General features: G+C 40.3%; 1 protein-coding gene across 4 annotated transcripts in view; it reads right to left on the bottom strand.

The window, feature by feature from the left end:
* The window catches only part of PISD (phosphatidylserine decarboxylase), a 35,868-nt gene extending 22,810 nt beyond the window's left edge, over positions 1 to 13,058 (bottom strand). The window contains exons 1-3 of one of the 4 annotated variants that reach the window (XM_045457375.1): positions 12,961 to 13,058; positions 4,221 to 4,300; positions 468 to 654 (exon numbers count right to left, since the gene is read on the bottom strand). In XM_045457375.1, the coding sequence (XP_045313331.1) occupies positions 468 to 654; positions 4,221 to 4,300; positions 12,961 to 13,025 (332 nt within the window). In that variant the 5' untranslated portion in view covers positions 13,026 to 13,058. Of the gene's footprint in view, positions 1 to 467; positions 655 to 4,220; positions 4,301 to 8,979; positions 9,034 to 12,960 lie in introns of those variants that run through there. The other 3 variants (XM_045457376.1, XM_045457377.1, XM_045457381.1) reach the window with 3 other exon arrangements.
* Between the last annotated feature and the right edge of the window lie 7,773 nt (positions 13,059 to 20,831).

Below are 20,831 nucleotides of genomic sequence, written 5' to 3'. Positions count from 1 at the left end.
TCTGGGCCACTGGAGCACAGATGAATAAGACAGTTCTATTGTACATCATTCATGGTTCAACAACATTGAAGCCTGCCCCTACTGAAAGGTCCTATTGTCGGGGAAGCATTTTGAGCAATAAAAATAAAGGAAATTTTATTATTTCAGTCTGGTTCCTGGTGAGAACTTAGCCACATTCCAAAAGTCCAACTGTTTCAGCTTATCCTCAGAGAAGGGCATGAACTCTGAGGATTTCAACAGCAGGTAATGAATTTCTCCTCAGAGCTGTTGGGGAGATTAGGAGTAAGTGTGGACACAGAAGGGAAGCCCAACATGACACCAAAGGTATAATGTCTGTGTCTGGCCAAAAACCCACTGGAGACATGAGCTCCAAAAAAGAACATTGCACTTTTTCAAACATTTCAACTTTGGGGCAATTTAAAAAGTGTCAGATAGTTGTGTTAAATGAGAATTCACGGTGACTACACCTTAGTCCTACCTCCCAGGGACCAGCAAGTTTGGGTGGAATCTCCAAGCCCAGCTTCTCCAGCTCTCGCTCCCTGTACTTCTCATACTGCCGGTAACCTGCATACCCGCTGCCTGTCACCAACAGAATGGGCAGGGGGCGCAGCAGGAACAAGGTTCGAGCCGGGGCAGTGTGGACTCTTCTGGCATCTGTTAACAAAAAAACAGAAAATTCTGAGACTGGGAGAAGGCACAGGGATGAGTCATGCAAACAGCACCAAAAGGAGGCCCAGGAAAAGTCACGCATCTTAGAAGCCTTCAGTAGGGGTGCCTGGGTGGCTCAGTCAGTTAAGCATCTGACTTTGGCTCAGGTCATGACCTCACAGTTTGTGGGTTCGAGCCCCACATCGGACTCTGTGCTGACAGCTCAGAGCCTGGAGCCTGCTTCCAATTCTGTGTCTCCCTCTCTCTCTGTCCCTCCCCCATTCGTACTCTGTCTCTCTCTCTCTCTCTCAAAAATAAATAAAAACATTAAAAAAAAAAAAAAAAGAAGCCTTCAGTAAAGGTTACAGGACCCTAAAGGGGTATGATAAGCAGGTACAACCTTGAGTCACTAGTAAGACCCTTCTGTCTCCAAATCTTACCAATAAGTAAGGGACAAGCATCTTTCCTGTGAAACTACAATGCACCTCAACTGCCACCATAGCCAGAGAATTTAACATGAAAACACTGAATCACAAAAGAGATCAAGAAACAAAACTAATCAAAGTTGCCTGGCAAGACACCACCAGGTCCACAACTGGGAGTCAGGTATCACTTCTCATCCAGCACTCTCTGACCTTACTTTTACAATCCAGGCCCAATTCTGACTGGACACTAGTATACTACAATGCAAACTCTCATAAATTCTTACAATTTGATAATAAAAAAGACAACCCAATTAAAAAATGTACAAAGGATTTGAATAAACATTTCTCCAAAGAAGATATACATATGACCAATAAGCACATGAAAAGATGCTGAACATCTATTATGGGTTGAACTGTGTCCCCCCAAAATTCGTATGCTGAGTCCTAATTTCCAGTACCCCAGAATGTGACTTTACTTGGATACAGGGTCTCTAGAGAGGTAAACAAGATGAAATAAGGTCATCATGGTGGGCCATAATCCAATATGACTGGTGTCCTTATAAAAAGGTAAAATCTGGAGACAGACAGGCTTATAGGGAGAATGCTATGTGAAGATGAAGACAGAGACCAGGATGATGCTTCTACAAGCCAAAGACCACCGGCAAACCATTAGAAGCTAGACACGAGGCATGGAACAGATTCTCTCTCATGACCATCAGAAGGAAGCAATCCTGTGACACCTTGATCTCAAACCTCTAGTCTCAGAACTTGAGTAAGTTTCCTGTGTAAGCCACTCAGTTTGTGGTACTTTGTTACAACAGCTGTAACAAACCAATACAACATCATTAGTGATCAGGGAAATGCAAATCAAAACCAAACTGAGCTACAACTTCACACCCACTAGGATGGTTATAATCAAAGACAATTCAGGGGCACCTTAGCCGGCTTAGTCGGTTAAGTGCCTGACCCTTGATTTTGGCTCAGGTCATGATGTCAGGGTTGTGAGATCAAGCCCAGAGCGGAGGCTGCTTGGGATGCTCTCTCTTCCTCTCCCTCTGCCCCTCTCGTGCGCACTCTCTCTCAAAAAAATTTTTTAGTTAAAAAAAAAAAAAAAAAAAAAAAGACAACTCAGTATTGGCAAGGATGTGGAGAAACTTGAACCCCTGTACACTGCTGGTGGGATTTTATAAAGTGGGGCAGCCACTTTGAAAAAGAGTTTGTCAGTTCCTCAAAATGTTAAACATAAAATTACCATACGACCCAGCAATTCTGTTCTTAGGGATATTCCTGAGAGAAAAGAAAGATACATCTACACAAAAATTTGTGCAAGAATGTCCAACACCAGCCAAAAAACAGAAACAATCCAAATGGCCTTCAATTGGTGAATGAATAAACAAAATGAGGTATATCCATATAATAGAATATTTGATCATAAAAAAGGAATGAAGTATTGACACATGATATAACATGAACCTTGAAAACAATACATGAAAGAAGCCAGCCACAAAGGCTGCATACTGTAGAATTTCTTTCACATGAACCGTCCAGTATAGGAAACATACTACAGAGACATAAAGTAGATTAGTGGCTGCAAGGGACTGCAGATTTGGGGCGGGGTCGGGGGGGTGTTGAGGCGCAGTGAGGAGGGAATGAAAATGTTCTAAAGTTAAATAGTGGAGGGGCACCTCTGCCCTTCTCCCGCTTCTGTGCTCGCACACACTCTCTCTCTCTCTCAAAATAAATAAATAAACTTTAAAAAAAAACTTTTTTTTTAAATAAATAGGAGCGCCTGAGTGACTTGGTTGAGTGGCTGACTTCAGCTCAGGTCATGACCTCATGGTCTGTGAGTTCAAGCCCCACATCAGGCTCTGTGCTGACAGCTCAGGGCCTGGAGCCTGCTTGGATTCTATGTCTCTCTCTTTATGCCTTTCCTGCTCACACTCTGTCTCTCTTTCTCAAAAATAAACAAACATTTTAAATAAATAAATAAATAAATAAATAAATAAATAAATAAATAAATAGTTTTGCTTTCGCTCTCATCAACCATCTCATTTTATCCCCAAGATATTCTCACTGGACAGTTCAAAATGGCTTCTGATATGATAGAATAAAAAGGATATCTAGGTGGTGCCTGGGTGGCTCAGCTGGTTAAACACCCAACTCTCAATTTTGGCTCAGGTCATAATCTCACAGTTTGTGAGATGGAGCCCCACATCAGGCTCTGCACTAACAGCACAGAGCCTGCTTAGGATTCTCTCTCTCTCTCATTCTCTCTCTCATTCTCTCTCTCTCTCTCTCCCCCCCCTCCCTCCCTCCCTCTCTCTCTCTGCTCCTCCCCTGCTCACACATTCTCTCTCTCTCAAAATAAGTAAACTTAAAAAAATGGTATCTAAATAGTAAAGACAAGACACATTCTTGTACAAGTTCAAATGGCTGCTTACAATATCAAAAAGTTCACAATCCACAGTTTTGATGAGGGTGTGGGGAACTGACACATTCACGAGCACCTCCTACTCAAACGCATATAAAGTGGAACAATCCTCTTTGAAGAGCAATTTGGCCTAAATACCAACTTGCAAAACACATAAATCTTCTGATTCAGCAAGTCTAACTCTACAAATTTATCCTGAAGCTGCACAAATATATATTACCACAGAAATATATAGTAGAGAAGTCCTTGGGTGGCTCAGTCAGTTGAGCGTCTGATTTCAGCTCAGGTCACGATCTCACAGTTTGTGGGCTCGAGTCCCACATCCAGCTTATTGCTGTTAGTGCAAAGCCCACTTCAGATCCTCTGTCCCCACTCTCTGACCCTCCCCTGCTCGTGCTCTCTCTTAATAATAAACATTAAGGAGAAAAGAATAAGTATATAGTAGAAAAAGCCTAGAAACAATTTAAATGTCTAACACCAAATGGTACAGTCATTCAATGGAATACTATGCAGCCAGTAAAAATGATCAGGTCACAATCACTAGTGCTTCAGTAATAACTATATGCCTGGTACTCTAAGCACTCCACAGATATAAGGTCATTTAATTTTAATTTAATTCTAATAATTTCCCTATGAAATAGGACCTGTTTATCCCAGTATACTGATAAGCAAACTGAAGCACAGAGAGGCCAGCACTACCTATAATTGCTACTTACTTGTATAAAAGGCTCTGACAGGCAGCTTCCTTAAGGACTGTAGGAAATGGCTCAGAACAGTGTTCTCATGGTGGAGGAGGCTATAAGCAAACAGAAATGAACTGTTAAACATTTACCTTAAAATTTTTAAAAAATTAGTGGAGCAACTGGCAAAACTTGAATACAATCTATAGATTCACTAACAATCTTATATGAATGTTAATTTCCTGGTTTTGACCACCACTGTGGTTGTGTGAGAAAAATGTTCTTGTAGGAAAAAGGCTAAAATGGTTCAAAGTAAAGGGATATCAGATCTGTAATTTTCTCTCAAGTGTTTTGGAAAAATATATATATACACACACACATACACCTGAAGAGGGGACAGGGAGGGAGAATAGTAAAGCAAATACAGTCGACATCTGGGGAATCTGAGTAAAGAGTATTTGGGAATTCTATTTTAACTTCTGAAACTATTTCACAATAAAGTTATTTTCTTAATTAAGCATAATATCATAACAGGCAGTAAAGCCAGCACTCTTACACAAAGCCGTATGTTTCTGTACCACAAAAGAACTCTAAACAGCCTCGTAAACATCTAACCCCCAGGGGAGGCCAGGTGGCTCAGTCGGTTGGGCATCTGACTTCGGCTCAGGTCATGATCTCACGGTCCGTGAGTTCGAGCCCTACATCGGGCTCTGTGCTGTCAGTTCAGAGCCTGGAGCCTGCTTCGGATTCTGTGTCTCCCTCTCTCTCTGCCCCTCCCCCACTCATGCTCTCTCTCTGTCAAAAATAAATAAACATTAAAAAAAAAATTTGTTTTTAAAACATCTAACCCCTACGCATTAAAGAATCTAACACATTTTAAATTTTAAAAATCTGTCCTGGAAAAAAAATGACACAAACCATGTGTAATTATTCTAATCTACTTCAAGTCTAGAAAGCTCAATTAATTTAGAATTTCTGGATTATCTTTTGTGGCTACTTTGCTACTTTGTCAAGCTATGCTGACAGATTGAACACGTTTCAGGCCTCCTGAGAAAAAAAATACCAAGGATAGCTTTCCACTCTAAGAAAACATTATTTCTTTTTTTTTTTTTTATGTTTATTTATTATTGAGAGACAGAGTGAGCAGGGGAGGGGCAGAGGGAGACACAGAATCTGAAGCAGGTTCCAGGCTCTGAGCTGTCAGCACAGAGCCCAACACGGGTCTCGAACTCCCAAACCGCGAGATCATGACCTAGCTGAAGTCGGACGCTTAACCGACTGAGCCACCCAGGTGCCCCTAAGAAAACATTATTTTTGACTCAGTTTGTTTCTCTTTCACCTTCACCCAAGGAAACTGGACATTTTCCCAGTGGCAATAAATGACTGTCAGCAAGGAAAGCATTTGTGAATTTTCATTTCCCCTAATCAAAGAGCACACATCTCATTGTCAATTCAGATAGCACTTCGGTTTCCCCAAATTTTGACCTGAAATCTAAAGTAAAGAAATTAGTAAAAAAATAGTAAAATAAAGAAAATAGTCCTTGTCAGTAAGCACTTCTTTTTCTGCTGAGGCCTTTTATGTGAGATGTAATAATTTATTACAAATGTCTACATTGCTACTTTTATGGAAAATAAAACTACATTTATGACCTTCATACAATAATATACATTTTCATGGATATTTAGTAGTTATGTCTTATATAGATAGCCTGCAAACATGATCAGATTTAGGCACCTTTTTTTTTTCTTTTACTTGAAATTGACTTAAAAACACCGTCACAGCATGGTGCTAATATGTGGGAGAATCTGATTCTCCCACAGGCAAGTCAGATTCGTATAGAGAAAAAGGATGGAATCATGATAATCATCACCACTAAGGCCAGAGAGATGTACAGCTATTAACACAAAGGGTATGTTTCAGTATATGAATGTTCTTTCAGCAGTGAACAATGCTCATCTCTAAGACTGGAAACTCCCACTACAAAAGCTAAAAGCCTCAAACCCCGCTTTCCAAACAGAATTAGAACAAGAAGTGTAAAAACTGACTAAAGGTACATTGTTGTGTTCTGTACACTGCTGTATTGTGTTCCAGAATGAATGCTGAACCCCCCAACTAAAAGAATGTTTGCAGACTGCTGAATAAGGCTTTTCTTCCCTTGGCTGGGGAGGTACAAATGGGAGATAATGGTCTATCCACTGTAACCAGACACACAGCACTCAGGTGGTTTGTCTTGCATATGGGCCTTCACCTCAGCACGCCTGCCCAAGAACACAGAGCTCAGTTCTCTCATACACCTCTGTAACCCCGGCTCCTGGAAAAAAATGCCTGGCAAATACCCCATTACACTAGTTAGTCTTTTGTAACTGGATCATTCGTATCCTGAGATAAATGCTGCATGTTCTCCAATCTTACATAAACACTGTCTACCATGGACCCTTCTCTAGCTTCCACCCCACTTTTCTTCTCTCCTTCATAACAAGCTCTTAAAAAGAGCTACGTGCACTGTCAACTGTAAAAATCCTAGAACACAGGCAGTAACTTCTCTGACATTGGCTGTAGCAACTTGATTCTAGATAGGACCCCTGAGGCAAGGGAAACAAAAGCAAAAACAAACTATTGGGACTACATCAAAATAAAAGCTGCACAGCAAAGGAAACAAAACTAAAAGGCAACCTATGGAATGAAAGAAGATGATATATCCAATAAAGTGTTAGTATCCAAAAAATATTAAAGAACTTAAAAACTCAACACCCAAAAAAACCAATAATCCAAATAAAAATGGGCAGAAGACAGGAGCAGACGTTTCTCCAAAGAAGATATACAGATGGCTAACAGTCACGTGAAAAGGCACTCATCATCACTCATCATCAGGCAAATCAAAACTACAAAGCAATATCGCCTCACACCTGTCAGAATGGCTAAAATCAAAAACACAAGAAACAACAGGTGTTGGTAAGGCTGTGAAGAAAATGAAACTGTCTTGTACTGCTGGTGGGAATGCAAACTGGTACAGCAACTGTAGAAAACAGTATGGAGGTTCCTCAAAAAGTTAAAAATAGAACTTACAATCCAGGAATTACACTACTGGGTATTTACCCAAAGAATACAAAAACACTAATTCAAAGGGATACATGCAGCCCTATGTTTATAGTAACATTATTTACAATAGCCAAGATATGGAAGCAGACCAAATGTCCATTGACTGATGAATGGTTAAAGAATATATGGTATACATATACAATGGAATAGTATTTGGCCCTCAGAGGGAATGAAATCTTCCCATTTACAATGACACGAACGGAGCGAGAGAGTATAATGTTAAGCGAAATAAGTCAGAGGAAGACAAATAACAAATGATTTCACTTATATATGGAATTTAAGAAATAAAACATTAAGAGAATTGGTTGTTACCAGAGGGAGGTGTGTAGGGGATAGATTAAATGGGTGATGGGGATTAAGGAGTGCACTTGTCATGAAGCACCTGACTTGAGCACGTGGCTCAATTGGTTGAGTGTCCAACTCGATTTTGGTTCATGATCCCAAGGTCTGTGAGTTCGAGCTCCACATCAGGCCCTGCCCTGGGAGATCCTCTGTTTGGGATCCTTGGGATCCTCTCTCTTGCTCTCTCTCTCTCTGCTCCTTCCCGACTCACCCGCACACTCACTCTCAAAAATTAATAAGCAAACTTAAAAAAAAAAGAGGGGGCACCTGGGTGGTTCAGTCAGTTAAGCATCTGACTCTTGGTTTCAGCTCAGGTCATGATCTCACAGTTTGTGGATTTGAGCCTCGTGTCAGGCTGTGCTGACGATGCAGAGCCTGCTTGAGATTCTCTCTCTCCCTCTCTCTCTGTCCCTCCTCCTCTCTCAAAAAATAAACATTTAAAAAATTAAAAAGAAAAAAAAAAACAGTGCACTTGTCACATGATGAGCAGCATGTGTTGTATGGAAGTGTTGAATCACTGTACATCTGAAACTAATATAACATTGTACATTAACTGGAATTAAAATAAAAAGTAAAGAAAAAAAAGAGCTATGTTCACTGGCACTACTTCCTCACCTCTAACCCTCTCTTAATCCTGCTCAACCAAGCTTTTGTTTCAACCATGTCACCTCTTGTCAAGGTCACCAACAACTTCCAGGTTGCCAACACCAATGCATATTTCTTGAGTCTCGTGTTATTTGACCTCTCACAGAGCATCTGCCACAACTGACCCCTTTCTCTCTTTTTTACTGAGGTATAATCGACATATAACATTGTTAGTTTCAGGTGTACAACATAAATCAATATGTATATATACTGTGAAAAGATCACCACAATAAGTCTGGTTAACATCTGTCACCATACAGTTAACAAAATTTTTTTCTTGTGATGAGAACTTTAAGATTTTTTTTTTCAAACGTTTATTTTTGAGAGAGAGAGAGCCAGAGAGCAAGCAGGGGAGGGGCAGAAAGAGAGGGAGAAAGAATTCCAAGCAGGCTCCATGCTGTCAGCACAAAACCCCATGTGGGGCTTGAACTCACAGAACATGAGATCATGACCTGAACCAAAATCAAGAGTAAGATGCTTAACCAACTGAGCTACCCAGGTGCCCCAAGACATAAACTTTCACTGTGTTAAGTCACTGAGATGCTGGGGTTTACCTGTTACCATAGCAGCATTACTATAATATACCATTTCAGCAAAAGGCACCCTTTACACAGCTACACAAGTCAAAACCCTGAGACTCATTCATATAGAAGACGTTTCTCTCTCATTATCCACACTCAATCCACTGGCAAGACAGGAAGACTCTACCTTTAAAATATATTTATCTGTCTAGGAGCACCTGGCTGGCTCAGCTGGAAGAGCATGCGACTTGTTCTCGGGGTCATGAATTCGAGCCCCATGTTGGGTGTAGAGATTACTAAAAAAAAAAAAAAAAAAAAAAAAATGTAAAAAAAAATTATACACACGCATAGATATAAAGATATATAGATGTATATAAATATATCTATTTCTCATTGCCACCACTACTCACACTCTAACCGAAGACACCTGATTCTCTTAACAAGTGATTGAGAAAGTCTGTTCTCCACTTTCCACTCTTGGCCCTCTATATCCTATTCACCACAAAACAGCCAGAGTGACCTTTTCAAAACAGAAAAGACCAGACCCCATGTACTTGGTCCTTGCTGGATTCTCAGATATCCTACTGCTTTCTGTCTCCTCCTTACTCATTCCAGTTGCCACTCCTAGTACTCACCACACCTTTGCCTCTTTCCACACCCTTGCATTTGCTGTTTGTTCTAATGGGCACACCCTTCTATGTGGCCCACTCCCTCATCATTCAGTTCTCTGTGAAATGTTCCCTTCTCAGTTTGTCTTACCCGAATACCATGTGCCCTTTAATCATCTTCCTTTATTTTTTTCATGGCACTTCTCACTACCTGAAACAAAAAGATTGTGTGTGTGTGTGTGTGTATGTATGTATGTATGTATGTGTGTGTGTGTATATATCACCTATTTGTTTACTTTGCCTGCTTTCCCACTGAACTCCAATCTCAATGGTGAGATTAAACCCCAGAAGGATGAATGGATAAATTCAATCAGCTGACTCTTCTAGGTGGTGACTCAAGTGGGCATGCTGCAAGCAGGTGATTAAAGCCCATGAGTGAGCACATAAGTCTGAATGCATGACTTACTGCCACTCATTAGCAATGTGACTTTAGGAAACTCAATTAATTCTACGCCTCAATTTCCCCACCCGTAAAAACAGGATCCCATTGACACTACATGAGACAATCATAAAAAACCAGCACCTAGCTACATATTACTACTTTTTAAATGTTTATTTATGTTTGAGAGAGAGAGGGAAGGAGCCCGAGCATGAGCAGGGGAGAGGCAGAGAGGGAGAGAGAGAATCCCAAGCAGGCTTCACACTGACAGCAGGAGCACAATCTCACGAACCAAGAGATGCATGACCTGAGCAAAAATCAAGAGCTGGACGCTTAACCCACTGAGACACCCAGGTGCACCCCTATTACTATTTTTTAAAGTAACAGAGTTTATGTTCAGCTGGCACACACACTGAGATGGCTATATCAACTGTCTATGACCAGGGGCCCATGGCTAGCTCAGTCAGTGGAGCAAGCAACTCTTGGTCTTGGGGTCATGAGTTTAAGCCCCACGTTGCGGGAGTAAAGATTACTTTAAAAAAAAAACTGCCTATGACAAGCATCCACACTGACTGCTCTATGGCCATATTGTCATGGTTAAAAAACACTTTTGGGGCACCTGGGTGGCTCAGTCGATTAAGCATCCAGCTTCAGCTGAGGTCATGATCTCATGGTTTGTGAGTTCAAGCCCCACATCAGGCTCTGCTCTGGGACCATGGAGCCTGCTTCAGATCCTGTCTCCCTCTCTGTGCCCATCCCTCATGTGCTCTCTTTCTCTCTCCAAAATAAAAAAAAAATAATAATTAAAAAAATAGAATTAAAGTCATGTAAACTTAAAATCTTTTAACATCATCCCGGGTGGTGACATTTTAACTATAATCCTTCTATCTCTCCTGCCCCCCCCCCTTTTTTTTTTAACATTTATTCATTTTTGAGAGACAGAAAGAGACAGGGCATGAGTGCTGACAGCTCAGAGCCTGACGCAGGCTTGAACTCTCGGACCATGAGATCATGACCTGAACTGAGTAGGGGCTTAACCAACTGAGCCACCCAGGCGCCCCCGTTTTTTTAAAAAAATTTTTTTTAGCATTTATTCATTCTTGAGAGACAGAGAGAGACATAGCATGAGTGGGGGAGGAGCAAAGAGAGGGAGAATCGCTCCTGCTTTCTGAACATACGAAGCTTTTCTAAAAATGAACTGGCAGACCTCCTGAAGGCCTTATTCCACATTCTATCTTGTGTTAGTGTTGAGTGTTTTCTCTCTCTTCTACTAGACTGCAAAATTCTTTAAACAAAAAGCCCATTCCAAATGCTGTATCTTTTAATTCCTGTCTTCGTTGTTCCTTTCCCCATGGTCCCTGGCACTATGGTTTGCAGTGGTAGGAATGTCAATATTTCTGAATGAAAGCCTTGTACAAGCCAACCACTCCTTAGGTACTAAGGAGTCAGTGTATGCTTGCCTGAACCTAAGAGTCATCTAAGGCACTTGCAGTCCCAAGCTACTACACCTAGTAAATCTGAATTTGGCAGCAGGATGGGGATATATCTGAGAATCTCAATTTCTAATAAATACCTACCCTATTATTTTATCAAACAAATTTGGGAAATATGGCCCTTAATTACCCAAGACGTTGTTTTCTCTTTGTTCTATCACCTGCCACACGTCACCCAGTAACTGTAAAACTCCCCTGCAATATGAGGTTTTCATCTGTATGTCTCACAGCCATGCTTTACTTAAAGCCTATGAAAATGCTGTTTTGGTATTTGTTATCAACAATATATAATACCTTTGAAAATTAAAAGCTCTTATTGTACCCAAATCCTCATCCTTTCCAACCACTACACCTAAATCCAATCTCATTTATCTATATTGATACTAAAGTAGGACTCCCCACCTCCAACCCTTTTTTTTTAATGATGGTGAGTGAGTAAATCTTCCTCCTCATCTAAAAAAATATTTTAGGAATGCCATTTTTTAGTCATTCTAACTCATGACACAGTTTAGGTGAATTCACGGCTGACTGACAAACAGCACATCTGGTATTAGTATCGAAAGCAGAGACCCTCCTTTCCAAATCCCAACTGTTACCACACGTTGCAGAGCCCCCTCCTGAGAGAACTACACCATTTCTGAAATAGTCCATGATAGGAGAGTAAAGCTTTGATGGTAAGGACAATCAGTTTCTGCTCACTTTCAGTCCAAATCCAGTATCCTTTTACTTCCCCAAATCACAATGATAGGTCACCTCTGGTCACAGAGCAAGTTTTGGTCAATGCTGACAAAATTAACCCTGCCAGAAAAACAAAAATCACTATGCGTCTCCAAACCTTCTCACTTTGAAATGACACCAAGCAGCCGACTCTGAGTCATAGCTACCCACATTTTAATCCATTTTCTGAGAGTCCAAATGGTCCCTAGCTATTTGTGGATAATAAATGCCCTCATGGTGGACAGCCTAAGGGAAAGCTCCTTGAGTGAGAGACAGGTAGCCTGGTCGGGGTCGGGACTCTGCTACTAATTGGCTGGGTAAAACTGAGCAAGTCCCTCCCTCTCTCAAGGCCTCGATTTCCACAATTCCAAAAACAGCTGGATTTAGATGACCTCTCACGTCTCTTCCAACTCTAAGAACTTAACAGTTGGGAGTCAACCAGAGTAACCAAGACCTAATTTCTTAACAGACTATTTGCAATTACTGAATCCAACCTCTTCGCTTCAAACACCAAGAATCCAAAGTAAAGACCCCAACTTCCAGTCCAAAGCTCTTCCCACATCTTGTCGCCCTTCCAGGAACACAAATCCCGAAAGAAGCGTTCAGTCCAGCCTCGACTCTAGTGGCGGGCAGGCAACCATCTGTTTTGTTTGGTTTTCTTGTTTTTCTCCCTTCTGGACTTCCACTTAGCTGTAAAAGGCAAAGCGAGAGCGCTCAGGCCAGCCCCTAACTAAACCCGGACCTCCCTACACGCCGGGAGTCCCACCTGATTGAGGTGAAGGTGGATGGCGCCGTCTCCACCCGACCCCTCCTCAGGTCGAGCCCGTAACAGGGAAACGACTCCTCCCTCCCGACTCCGGTTCGGTCTAAGCTGCCTCCGGCCCTGAGGCAACCTCCCCAAGCAGCTATACCTGCTCCGCCACGACGTGACACCGCGCAGCAACCTCAGGCACCGCGGCCCCACGGACGTCGCCATCTTGTCTCCTCCTTCTCGGTGGGCCACGCCCCCTTTTCCACACTCGTGGCGCACACGTGTGACGTCACGAGTTATAGAGCTCACGGGGCCAATAAGGAAAACGGTGGGGTGTGGGCGGAGACGGGTAAGCCCCTCCCCTTGGCCGCTGCCCGCCCCTTCAGCCTGGCTCTTGGGTCGCCTCCAAAGCCAGGTGGGTAGTTACCTGCTGTGCTAAATCCGGGCCTGGGCGCAGAGTCGCCAGGCTTCTTTGTTTCCTCTGGCTTCCGTTTCCCCGTGCGCCTGGAAAATGAATCACCCAAGGTCCGAGAATGTATCAACTTAGCCAATTCCCTTATTTACAGACGGGGAAGTTAAGAGGGTCCACAGCTCAGTTACCATTTATTCCGCTCTTCCTAAGTGCCAGGGTCTGTTCTGAGCACTTTGCGTGCCCACTGTCTCCTTTTTTCCCAAACTGGAGAAATACACCTCCACTTTTTCCTCCCCTATTCTGCTAATTACAGTTGCTTTCAGACATTTGACACAAGAGGAATGTATTGCCTGGTGCCTGCAATTATTTCTGTGTGGTTATTTAAGCTCAACTAGAACACAACCAACCCTTCCATGGAGCCTAACAGGCATCAGATTTCCTGTTGGAGGGGAGACACCTCTATGAGCCTTAAAAGACTGAGAAAAAAAGAAGTATACAATTGGTTTTACTATTCAATTGAGAGTAGTAACTCAGAAGGAGGGGGCGGGGTTGTTCCAAAATGAAGCACATTTAGGACAACAAATATCCACATGCAAATGAAGTGGACCCTTACCTTATAACATATACAAAAAGTAACTCAAAATGATTTGAAGACCTAAACTTAAGAACTAAAACTATAAACCTCTTAAAAGAAAACATAAAGGAAATCTTCATGATATTGGATTCGGCAGTGATTTCTTGAATATAACACCAAAACGCAGGCAACAACAACAAAATAAATCAATTGGACTTCATCAAAATTAAAAACTTTTGTGCACCAAAGAACACTATCAAGAGAAATCAAAGACAACCCACAGAATTCAAGAAAATATTTGTAAATCCTGTATCTATCTGATAAGCATCTAGTATCCAGAATATACAAAGAACTCCTAAAACTCGATAATAAAAAACAAACATGGTGCCTGGGTGGCTCAATTGGCTAAGTGTCTGACTCTTGATTTCAGCTCAAGTCATGATCTCACAGTTAGTTAGAATGAGCCCCGTCAGGCTCTTCAAAGAGCCTGCTTGTGATTCTCTCTCCTTCTCTCTCTCTTTCTCTCTCTGCCCCTCCCCCATGTGCGTGCTCTCTCTCTCTCAAAATAAATAAATAAACTTGAAAAAATAATAATAAAAAACAAAACGACTCAGATCAAAAATGGACAAAAAACTTGAACAGATATTTCTCCAAAGACGTTATACAAATGGCTAATAAGATCCTCAACATCACTAGTCATTAGGGAAATGCACATCAAAGCCCCAATAAGATACCAACTTCACATCCAATAGAATGGCTATTATAATTTTTTTAAATGGAAAATAACAAGTGTTGGTAAGGGTGTGGAAAAATTAGTATCCTTGTGCATTGCTGGTGATAAGGTAAAATGGTACAGCTGCTATGGAAAACAATTTGGTGATTCCTCAAAAAGTTAAACATAGAATTATCATATGATCCAGCAATTTCACTCCTATATATATATACTCAAAAGAATTGAAAGCAGGGACTCAAATACTTGTATACCAACATTCATAGCAGCATTATCACAGGAGCCAGAAAGCAGATTAATAAATGAATGGATAAACAAAATGCGATATATCCATATAATGAAATATATAAACTTTAATTACATTATGGTAAGTAAAATTAGTCAGACACAAAGAAACAAATATTGTATGATGCCACATGAAGTACCTAGAATAGGCAAATTTATAAACAGAAAGTAGAATAGAGGTTACCCAAGAGGTTGAGAGGAGAGGAGATTAGGGAGTTAATGGATACAGAGTTTCTGTTTGGGATGATGGAAAAGCTCTGGAAATAGTGGCAATTGTTGACTAACATTGTGAATATACTTAATATCACTGAATTACACACTTAAAAATATTATGTATACTTTATCACAGTTTGTTTAAATCAGCTGATAACAAATGTTGATAAGGATATAATGCAAAGAAATCACAAACTTCATTCTCCACTGGTAGGAATGTAAAAAGATGCAGCCTCTTTGGAAGACAATCTAGCAGTTCCTCGATTAAATATAGAGTCGCTGCAGTATGTCCCAGCAATTCCATTTGTAGGAATATACCCAAGAGAAATGAAAAGGTAAAAACCTGTCCACAAAGGTTTTTGTGCTGTGTAGAAACAGCACAAATGTCCATCAAACTGACATAGATATGGAACAGATTAACAAAATATGGTACATTCATACAATGGAATATTATTTATTTGGCTGTAAGAAGGAGTGAAGAACCAATACATGTCATAACATTGGTGAACCTTGAAAATATGATGCTAAGTGAAAGAAGCCATGCACAAAGACCACATATTGTATTATTCCATTCATATGAAATATCCAGAATGGAGAAATCTACAGAGACAGAAAGCAGAATAGTGATTGCCTAGGGCTGGGGAAAAGGGACTGAGAGGATGGGGGATAACAAAGAGTATGAGATTTTTAAGGGGTAGATGAAAATGTTCTAAAATTGACTGTGGTGATGATATACATAAGTGTGAATATGCTAAACACCATTGAATTGTCAACTTAAAATGGGTGAATTATATGGTATGTGGACTACATCTCAATAAAGATGCTTAAAATTTTTTATTTCTATTTATTGCTGGAATACAGAAATATACTTGATATTTATATTTGAGCTTATATCTAATAAGATGTTTGGTGTAGGTGTTTATAGTAGATATTTTTCTGATTAAAAGTCTTCCCTTCTGGGGTGCCTGGGTGGCTCAGCTGGTTAAGCGTCCGACTCTTGATTTCTTCGACTCAGGTCATGATCTCACAGTTTCTGAGTTAGAGCCCCATGTTGGGCTCTGTGCTGACAGTGCTGAGCCTACTTGAGATTCTCTCTCTCTCTCTCTCTCTCTCTCTCTCTCTGCCCTTCCCCCGCACATGTGCACACACTCTCTCTTAAAATAAATAAATAAATAAACTTAAAAAAAAAAGTCTTCCCTTTTAGGGGCACCTGGGTGGCTCAGTTGGTTAAGCGTCCAACTTCGGCTCAGATTATGATCTCACCATTTGTGAGTGTGAGCCCCATGTCGGGCTCCATGCTGACAGCTCAGAGCCTGGAGACCACTTCAGATTCTGTGTCTCCCTCTCTCTCTCTCTGCCTCTCCCCACTTGCACTCTGTCTCTCTCTCTCTCTCTCTCGAAAATAAACAAACACAAAAAAAAAAAAAAAAAAGGCCTTCCCTTTTATTCTTAGCACGTGCAAAATGCTTATTATGAGTGTATACAAATGTACATTTGGGCATTTTTTAGGATTACCATATATTGTTGGGCTTTTTTGCTACTAAATTCTGTTAATGTGGTAAATTAGATTGATTTTCTTTTATTTTTTAAAACAAATGTATCAAAATATAAATTCACATGTTACAATTCACCCATTTTAAGTGTATAACTCAATGGTTTCTAGTATATTCACAGGTATAGTGTGGTTCACCATAATGAATTACACTTTCATCACCCCAAAAAGAAAGCCCACACTTTTTAGCTGTCACTGTCATGCCCCCATTCTCACCTCCCCAGACCTAAGCAATAAGAAATCTACTTTTTTCTCTATAGATTTTCCTATTTTGGATTTTCATATGAATGGAATCAAATAATATTTGAACTTTTGTAACTGGCTTCTTTCACTTAGCATAATGTTTTCTTTCTTTCCTTCTTTCTTTCTTTCTTTCTTTCTTTCTTTCTTTCTTTCTTTCTTTCTTTCTTTCTTTCAAGTTTATTTATTTTGAGAGAGACAGCGAGCACAGGAGAGAAAGAGAGAAAGAAAGAGAGGGAGAGAGAGAATCCCAAGCAGGCTCCCGGATGTCAGCACAGAGCTCAACTCAGGGCTCAACCTCACAAATTGTGAATCATGACCTGAGCCAAAATCAGGAGTAGAATGCCTAACTTGATAGGAGGTCACCCAGGCACCCCATAGCACAGTTTTCTAGGTTCATCCATGTTGTAACATCTGTCAGTACTTCATTTCTTTTTATTGCCAAACAATAATCCATTGTATGGATATACCACATTTGTTTATCCATTCATTGTTGATGGACATTTGGGCCATTTCTATCTTTTGGAAATCGTGAATAATGCTGCTATAAACATTCATATATAATTTATTGTATGAACATATATTTTCAAATATTTTAAATATTTTCAATGTTTTCTCTTGTGTATATACCTAGGAGTAGAATTGCTGGCTTGTACGTTAACTCTATTGTTAATTGCATGAGGAACTGCCAGATTGTTTGCCAAGATGGTTGCATTTTACATACCCACAAGCAGTGTATGAGGGTTTCGATTTCTCCACAGCCTCGATGACACTTGCTATTTTGTCTTTTTAAAATTATTATCATGTCCATCTTAATGAGTATGAAGTGGTATCTCATTATGGTTTTGATTTGCATTTCCCTGGTGACTAATGATGTTGAGCATCTTTTCATGTGTTTATTAGCTATTTACATATCTCCCTTGGAGAAATGTCTATTTAGATCCTTTTCCATTTTTAAATTGGGTTGCCTTTTTATTACTGAGTTGTAAGAGTTCATTATATATTCTAGATACAAATCCTTTATCAGATATATGATGTTTTCTCCCATTCTATGGGTTGTATCTTCATTTCTTGATGGTGTCCTTTGAAGCATGAAAGTTTTTAATTTTGAAGAAGTCTGATTTATCTACTTTTTCTTTTGTTGCTTATGTTTTTGACGTCATATCTAAGAAACATTTGCCAAAACCAAGCTCATGAAGATTTACACCTATGTTTTCTTCTGAGCTTTTGTTTTTTTTTTTTAGTGTTATTTATTTTTGAGAGAGAGTGACAGAGTGCGAGGGGGGAGGGGAGAGAGAGAGAGAGAGACAGAGTGCAAGCAGGGGAGGGGAAGAGAGAGAGGGAGACAAAGAATCCAAAGCAGTCTCCAGGCTCTGAGCTGTCAGCACAGAGCCCCATGTGGGGCTTGAACTCATGGACCGTGAGATCATGGCCTGAGCCGAAGTTAGATGTTTAACCGACTAAGCCACCCAGGTGCCCCTAAGAGTTTTATAGTTTAAGCTCTCACATTTAAGACTTTGGTTCTTTTTTTTTTTTTTTTTTTTATGTTTTTCTTTATTTTGAGAGCAAGTGAGCAGGGGAGGTGCAGAGAGAGGGAGAGAGAGAGAGAGAATCACAAGCAGGCTCCGAGCTGTCAGTGCAGAGCCTAACATGCGGCTCAAATCCACAAACCGAGATATCATGATCTGAGCCAAAAACAAGAGTTGGACACCTAACTGACTGAGCTACCCAGGCACCCCAAGACTTTGATTCATTTTAAGTTAAGGTTTTTTTGTATATATATTTTTAATGTTTATTTCTTTTTTGAGAGAAAGAGAGCACAAGCAGGGGAGGGGCAGAGAGACAGGGAGACACAGAATCCAAAGCAGAGCTGTCAGCACAGAGCCCGATGCAGGGCTCGAACCCACGAACCATGAGATCATGACCTGAGCCAAAGTCAAATGCTTAACTGACTGAGCCACCCAGGCTACCCCCCCGCCCAACTTTTTAAAATAATTTTTTTATGAGTTAAGTTTTGTACATGGTGTGAGGTAAGGATCCAACTTCATTCTTTTGCCTATGGCTATTCATTTGTCTATTGATTTTCATAGTTAAATCAACCTTGCATTGCTGGTCATGGTGTATTATCGTCTTTTATATATCACTAGATTCAATTTGCTAATATTTTGTTTAGGTTTTTTGCATCTACTTTGTGAGAGAGAATGGACTGTTATTTTCTTTCTTTCTTTCCTCTTCCTTTCCTCCTTCCTTTCTTTCTTCCTTCCTCCCTCCCTCCCTCTCTCTCACTCTTTCTTTCTTTCTCTCTCTCTCTCTCTCTCTCTCTTTCTCTCTTTCTTTCTTTCTTTCTTTCTTGTTATACCCTTGTCATGTTTTTGTTATCATAAATGAATGTACACTTCTCTTTTTCAATTCTCTGGAAAGTATAAGATTGGTGTTACATCCTCCTTAAAATTTGGAAGAATTCATTAGCAAAGCTATGTGGGTATGGAGGGCAGACTCAATTACAGATTGAATAAGTTTCAAGATGTGGAGTGTCTGGCTGGTTCAGTCAGAGAAGCACAAGACTCTTGATCTCCGGGTCATGAGTTCAAGCCCCACATTGGGTGTAGAGATTAGTTAAAAATAAAATCTTTAAAAAAATAATATAAATAAATAAATACATAAATAAATAGATAAATAAAATCTTAAACAAAAACAAAAACAAAAAACCTTTATGGGATGCTTCGGTGGCTCAGTCGGTTTAGCGTTGACTCTTAATTTTCGCTCAGATCATGACCTTGTAGTTTGTAGGTTCGAACCCCACATCGGGCTCTGCACTGATGGTGTGGAGCCTGCTTAGGATTCTGTCTCCTTCTCTATCTGCCTCTCCTCTGCTTGCTCTTTGTACCTTTCTCAAATATAAATAAAAAATTGTTAAAAACTTTAATAGATGGGTATTTGTTCAGATTTTCTATTCTTGTGTCAGTTTGGTAAATTGTCTTTTTTCCTAGGAATTTATTCATTTTATCTAAAATTTCAGTTAATTGGGGGCGCCTGGGTGGCTCAGTCGGTTGAGCAACCGACTTTGGCTCAAGTCATGATCTCACAGTTTGTGAGTTCGAGCCCCTCATCAGGCTCCGTGCTGACAGCTCAGGGCCTGGAGCCTGCTTCAGATTCTGTGTCTCCCTCTCTCTCCCTGCCCCTCCCCCACTCATGCTCAGTCTCTGTCTCAGAAATAAACATTAAAAAATAATAAAATAAAATAAAATAAAATTTCAGTTACTTGGCATAAACAACATTCTTTTATATTCTTTTTGATGTCTATAGGATTTTTAGTGAGGTACTTATGTTCTTTCCTGACATTGGTGAATTTATGAAGTTTCTTCCTTTTTTTTCCTCCTCATGATCAGTCTTGCTAAAAGTTTATTAATGTTATTATTTTCTCAAAGGACACATTTTAACTTTGGTTATTTGCTCTATTGTACATTTGTTTTTTTGTTTTATTTTATTAATAACAGCTTAGCTATGTTACTTCTTACTACTTTCTTTGGGTTCAATGTGCTGTCCTTTTCTTTCTTTGTTTTTAATTATTTATTTTGGGGGGAGAGCACAAGCGAGGAAGGGGCAGAGAGAGGGGAACAGAGGATCCAAAGCAGGTTCTGTGCTGACAGGCTGACAGCAGTGAGCCCGATGTGAGGCTTGAATTCACGAACTGTGAGATCATGACCTAAGCTGAAGTCAGATGCTCAACTGACTGAGTCACCCAGGTGCCCATCTTTTTCTTAAATATTTATTTATTTTGAGAGAGAGAAAGAGAGCACACACGAGAGAGGCACAGAGAGGATCCCAAGCAGGCTCCTTGCTGTCAGTGCAGAGCCCGACTCGGGGCTCAATTCCACAAACTGTGAGATCATGAACCGAGCTGAAACCAAGCGTTGGATCCTTAACTGACTAAGCCACCCTATGCTGTCTGAGAAAACTTTTTTATTATTATTATTATTTTTTTAATTTACATCCGAGTTAGTTAGCATACAGTGCAACAATGA

The sequence above is a fragment of the Leopardus geoffroyi genome, chromosome D3 (assembly GCF_018350155.1).
Source record: "Leopardus geoffroyi isolate Oge1 chromosome D3, O.geoffroyi_Oge1_pat1.0, whole genome shotgun sequence".
NCBI lineage: Eukaryota > Metazoa > Chordata > Mammalia > Carnivora > Felidae > Leopardus > Leopardus geoffroyi.
Note: the sequence above shows the minus strand (reverse complement) of the source record. Positions and strands in the feature narration are given on the sequence as shown.